Genomic DNA, 6,156 nt, shown 5'->3' with positions numbered 1-6,156 from the left:
AAACATTGATGTTTTTTTTTTTTTAAAAAAAGGAAAACCTTCATAGAGGGCCACACTGCAACTCTCACTGCCGAATGAGTAGCAGCATCAGAGCCAGTAGGAGACAACCTCGACGTCGCTACCTCATTTATCCCCATCACTCTCCACCATGTGTAAACCCTTAAATGTGTTGTCTTTTTCTTACTATTATGAGTGTACTTAGTCACAAACCACTAACTTTTAAATCTTTCTGTACTTGGCAAAATAGTACTGGCAATATGGCAAACATTAGCCTTTGGCAATTTTATGCAGTCATGCCAAAGTTCTCTTGTGTTGTATTGAAGCGGAGGAAGAGAGAATGAGAGAGAGAGAGAGAGAGAGAGAGAGAGAGAGAGAGAGAGAGAGAGAGAGAGAGAGAGAGAGAGAATGAGAGAGAGAGAGAGAGTGAGAGAGAGAGAATGAGAGTGAGAGAGAGAGAGAGAATGAGAGAGAGAGAGAGAGAGAGAGAGAGAGAAGGAGAATTATAGAGAGCACTAGTTACAGTGGAAGAGAGAAAAGCAGTGAGAGAGAGGAATGGGGGCTGACACAGGGTGAGTGTGCGAAGCCACAGCATCTTACAGAGAGCTGTGGGCGTGGCGGGGGCCGTGACCGGGGGCGGGGGCTGTGACTGGGGCGGGGGCCGTGACCGGGTCGGGGGCCGTGGGCGTGGGCGGGGGCTGTGGGCGGGGCGGGGGCCGTGACCGGGGGGCGGGGGCTGTGGGCGGGGCGGGGGCCTTGGGCGGGGCGTGAGCCGTGACCGGGGGCGGGGGCGTTGGCTGTGCGAGGGGTGGGGGCCGTGACAGGGGCGGGGGCCGGTTCGCTGTGGTGGCTTAAATTGAGTGGGAGCGCGTGGCGTGTGCCTGCCTCGCCTCGCGCCAGCTAAACGGAGCGCAGCCCTGCGCCTCAGGCTGCTCATTAGAGGAGAGCTGCATTGCCACGTAATTGGATGAGAGGCAAAGTAAGAGAACGAGGGAGAGGTGCAGGGAGAGAGGGAGGGAAAGGGAGGCGAGCGCGGGGGCGAGAGCGTGCGCGACGGGAGATGCAGGAGGAGGGTAATGGCCAGAGAAAAAGCCCTGCAAACAGGCAGTGATGTCCCGTCAAGAGCGGGACAGACAGGGACACAAGCCCAACTCCACCCATCGCATAACAAATCAATACGGACAGACTGCCTCTCTCAGCTCTCGGCACCACCTCCGAGCATTCTGCTGCTTTCTCCCTTTATCCTTGGAGTTGCTCTTAGTTGGCTTGCCGTGGAAAGAAGCTGACAGGGCTAGAAAAGGGCTCGAAATGGGGAATTGCGCAATGTGAGTGATGCATTCACTGCCTGGACACACATGACTGCAAGGGAGATTTCAGGACGCACTTGATTCTCCCAGCCACGCTCCCAGATTTCCCCTGGAGTCCCCGCACAGCTTCATCAATGTCCTTTAGCAGTAAAATCACACGCATACTAATTTGATCAGCATTCATGTTATATGAGCTGAGGCTCGACCTGAGTGCTGTGAAGTATGGCTAATGACTACTGCTTAAGGAGCAGCCCAGAGAAAGCAAGACACATATGCAGGCGCAGGTGAACGCAAGCTCCAGGACCAGGCAGTATGGCTAGTGCTCTTAAGAAAACAGATTTCTTCCACCTAATTACAAGAGGGATTAATCTAGCTGTGACACAGGCTACAATTTGGAGCTAACAGCTTTCCAATCTGCTCTAATCTGCCCTAACGACTTTCCAATCTACCCTAATCTGCCTTTACTGCTTTCCAATCTGTCCTAATTCACTCCCCGGGCCATGTGCAAGGCAGGAGGCAGGGAGTGGTGGTGTCAGGGCAGGTGCTAGCGCCACGCAGGGGGGCAGGGTAACGCGCTCTCGTGGACACACATGCCCAGGGACCTGCATGTGAAGACACTTGGCGTACAAACGTGTTGTACACGCATCCATGCATGCATGCACACATTACACACACACACACACACACACACACACACATAATGAAAGGGATGGGCTTGGAGGAAACACTCACTGGGCACTCTGTTGATGGCTTTGAGTGGCCGGAGCACACGTACAGTTCTGATAGCAGAGAGGTTTATGTTCTGGAGATCAAGGGAGTATTCCACCATCCTGGGGGAGAGAGAAAGAGAGAGGAAAACACATAAACAAGCTGAATGTGTGTATGACACAATGCGAACACACTGGGAAACTACAGAATCAGCCCACTTCAGCACAAGCCTAGTCTAGTTTTTATTTATTTACAATTGGCTATCATCACATTTGAGTGTGGAAGTGTGGGCAAGAAAATTGAATGTGTGTGTGTGTGTCAAAAGAAAGCCAAACTTTTGCATATTTGTTTATTTATATCTTATCTATATTTCTGTGCACTAGCTGATGTGTAATTCATTCAGCCGTGGCTCTGGACGGCAGCCTTCCCCAGTGTTTAGTGCCTGAAGCTTCCATCAATTTTCTCTGCAGGTGAGGTACAGCCCTACCCAGCAGATATACTAGAGAGGTGCTCCTCCACATTAATCTCTCTCTCACACACACACACTCACACACACACACACACACACACACACACACACACACACACACACACACACACACACCTGAATGCCACAGGTCCAGCCCACAGCATCGCACTCCATTATTCCACAAGACTGCATGTGCCATGCGGACGCTTGCTGATCCGTGACACTGTTTCTGTCCGGCCTTTAGCCACAGTTCTCCATCCAGGTCTGGAAGGCAGCCGGTAGGCCCCACCCCTCTCCGACTGCCCCGCCCCTGGTGGTGCGAGCCGCTCAGAGAGGGTGATGGGGGCAGCCGGTGCGGTCATCACCTCCACTCCTCGTCCAGCTCCCTCACACAAGTCCGAGCTGCTGCAAGTGTGCTCTGCTGTGGATGTGGCAGCGGCGGTGAACTGATGGCGGCTTTGAGAGTGTGTGAATATGTGTATGTGGGAGAGCGCTTACACATCAGTCTGCCGCCCTAAGCCTCAGAGCAGCCGAAGGAGGCCATCGAGAGTGCAGCGGCTGGAGGTGCAGGCATGGGGAGACGAAGCAGACAGTCTCTAGTTCTTAGAGCAGGAACACGCAGCATGGTTGTTACGTTTGACGATCTCATTAGGACGATTACTATCTGAACTGCAGCAGTTGTAGCAGCAAGATGCAGCTTGATACGCACACATGCGCGCACACACGCATGCACGCACACACACGCAAACAGGAAAAAAAAGTGGCACTTTTTTTTTTTTTATAACGAGCAAAAACACTGCTGTGTGCTCAAAAGTTTGCTGTGGCCCCAAGCTTCTGGATGGTCGACATGGAGATACAACCTTCCTGATGCTGTCTTTTGGCAGATCTATACGAAGATTAAACATTCAGTGAAGTGGGAACACAGTAGGAAATAATGCTGGCCATTATTAAATCCTTTGAGGGCACCAAAGTCAGTTTCACTCCTCACTCTCTTTTTCTCTCTCTTTCATTCTCGCTCACTCCCCCTCTCAACCTCTCTTGCTATTTTTCATGTCTTCTGTAAATACTGGATAGGCAGCATACTATCATGGCTTCCAGACAGGGCCCCTCTAAAGTCAGTAGTGCTATCAGTCTCCTGGTCTTATTCCTGTCTGTCCTTCCCCCCCCCCCCCCCCGGCCTCAGCCACACCCCCTTTACCTCACATGCATAAAGAAATACAAACTCATTTTGCTCTTCCCATTATCGCTCTCAGCTTTTCATCTTCCATGATGTCTTCTTACTTTCTTATTTCTTCTTCCTCTGTTTCATTACTTCCTTACTGTCTTTTGCAATTAACTCATCTCTCTGCTTTGCGTTCTTTGGCAACCCTCTCCTCTCCTCTCCTCTCCTCTCCTCTCCTCCGTCACTGGGCAGTACAACCTCTCGCTCACCAGTTTCTCGGCATGCTCCTAAACACTCTTTTCATTCAGGTCTGAGCATGTCAACCCAACACTCAATTAACACTGCCTAATCACATTCAGGGGCTGGCCATTCCATTAGCATACATACATTATTCATCATCAGAATGAAAAAGTGTCTAAAATAAGGAGACCACAGCACAAAGGATCGGACAGCGTCAAAGATGAATGAATTATGCTGAGCTTGTTTGTTTCAAGGTAAAGCTGGTGAGATGGAGAGAACTGATCATTATGAAAAGTGATAACTCTGCCCCACCCCCATCACTTTAGGCAGGACCCCAAATTACAGACTAAACTAAGTGGATTCCGAATCAGGAACAATATTCTGTGAAAGTACATATATGGAGGAACATGCATGCTCACTTGCTTGCACACACACACACACACACACATTTAAGTACTATACTTCTACAGGAAGGGCAGACTCTCACATGACTGTACAGAAACATTTACATTTACAGTACCGGATGTGGGTACACGTGATACATCTGTCAGACAAAACCCTTTTAAAGGAAGGTCCAACCCAGTGCTCGCTCTCTTGGGCCAGTCACCAACCTAGTGGTTAGTTTAAAGAGAAGAAGGCTGCACTCTCTTATTTGTGGGAATCCAAAGACTTTGTTCTGCACTTGGGTCCTCTGTGACGAGACTAAATTCCATTAAGCAAATGCATTCATTAGTTAAAGCAAGCAAGTCGACATCTGCAAAAAGCTGATTCACGGACCACGCTGACGGTCGGACCTCTGTGAAGTTGAACTCTGTTCTTCAGAGTCGACCAGGATTCCCCAGAAAAAAACAAAAAACAAAAGGCAATCCTTCACCTCTCCTCGGACACCAAACAGCACGTTTGAAGTGACACACAGTGTTTTTGGGTGGGACGTTTGTTTCCTGTGTGCTCAGAAGAACTTTCCTTGGCCAACGAGCTGCCCGGTCATCCATGCCAATGGACAAACATACAACTCAAAGTAAGACTGTGCATCTGGGCAGTTTTAAAACTAGGGTAGGATATTTAATTGATGTGTGGTGTGTTTGAAATCAGCTGTATTTGGTTAGTGCAAACTTTCATATCGGGATCTCGTATAGCTGATTAGATCAAACAAAGAAATCCCAGCACGCGTTTTGATTCCTCTTTGTCTTTCCCCTCATATCTCTACTTGCATAACATCATTTTCTTTATTTTCTCTTCCTTCCACTAATCTGGTCACTGGTCATGTGATCTCCACTGTGATTTGGTACATTGTAGTCAAAAGAAAATGTTCTATTTTTAGCTGTAATCCTAGAAGTTAGTCCACTGTTTTACATCCCTCTTTAATTTCATACACTAAGATCAAAATAACCTAGTAGTTTTACCGAACTGACCACGCTGTACATTTAAATCTCCCTCTAAAGGTCCTTTCAGTTTTTGATTTCGCCATGCATTGCAAATGAAAGCTACGTATCCCCTAGTCACAAAGTAGGATTAGACAATGGAAATGTTAATTTCAAACACTCCTCTTCCTTTCTGTGCACTCCTTTTTGAAAGCACACACATACAGACAGGCTCACATATACACATACGCAAGTGTACATACACAAACGGTCTTATTCCCCACTAGTCTTAGTTTAGCTTGTTTAGCCATCTTTAGAATCAATTCATTCTTTGCTCACTGCTGTATTTATTTATTCTGTACAATAACTGTAATTTTACAATACTCACTGGAATCAACATGCAATTATTGACTTTTTAATCTTCAAAGAATAGTGAGTCATTAACAATTAACAATTTCAGATTTTAATAACTGACTTAATACATTGGTTATATTGTTATATTCATTATATAATATTAATTATAATTGCAATCATTTTGAGGTGCAAGTAATTTTGTGTGACTGCTTACTTAATGGGATTTATACCCCAGCACCTATATTACTGGTGCCCTATATGTGTTACTTGGTTCCTATTCAGAGTGACACCAACGCTATAATTTAAAGACTTAAAACTAAGAATGAACAATTTCCATATCGACACTAGGCTGGGCTAAAGTGCAGAATCACTGTCTACAGGGGTAGACCAAGTGCAAACGCTAACATTTATCTAGTGGTGGTTTGATGTATAAGCTACAGTAATTCATAGTCAGTAAGTGATTGAAGCTTTAAAACAAATAATCAACTAGACAAAAAAACAACAACAACAACATATAAGCCAAATAAGTTATTAGACTAATTAATTAGTTTTATTCCA

The 6,156-nt window shown here is 46.8% G+C and overlaps 1 protein-coding gene across 1 annotated transcript in view; it reads right to left on the bottom strand.

Annotated features, from left to right (window-relative positions):
* Positions 1–6,156, bottom strand: part of cacna1ia (calcium voltage-gated channel subunit alpha1 Ia) — an 80,658-nt gene that overhangs the window by 55,361 nt on the left and 19,141 nt on the right. The window contains exon 3 of the mRNA XM_035523523.1: positions 2,037–2,134. Coding sequence (XP_035379416.1) covers positions 2,037–2,134 — 98 coding nt within the window. The remainder of the gene's footprint in view (positions 1–2,036; positions 2,135–6,156) is intronic.

The sequence above is a fragment of the Electrophorus electricus genome, chromosome 1 (assembly GCF_013358815.1).
Source record: "Electrophorus electricus isolate fEleEle1 chromosome 1, fEleEle1.pri, whole genome shotgun sequence".
NCBI lineage: Eukaryota > Metazoa > Chordata > Actinopteri > Gymnotiformes > Gymnotidae > Electrophorus > Electrophorus electricus.
This window is presented reverse-complemented; position numbering and strand designations above follow the sequence as displayed.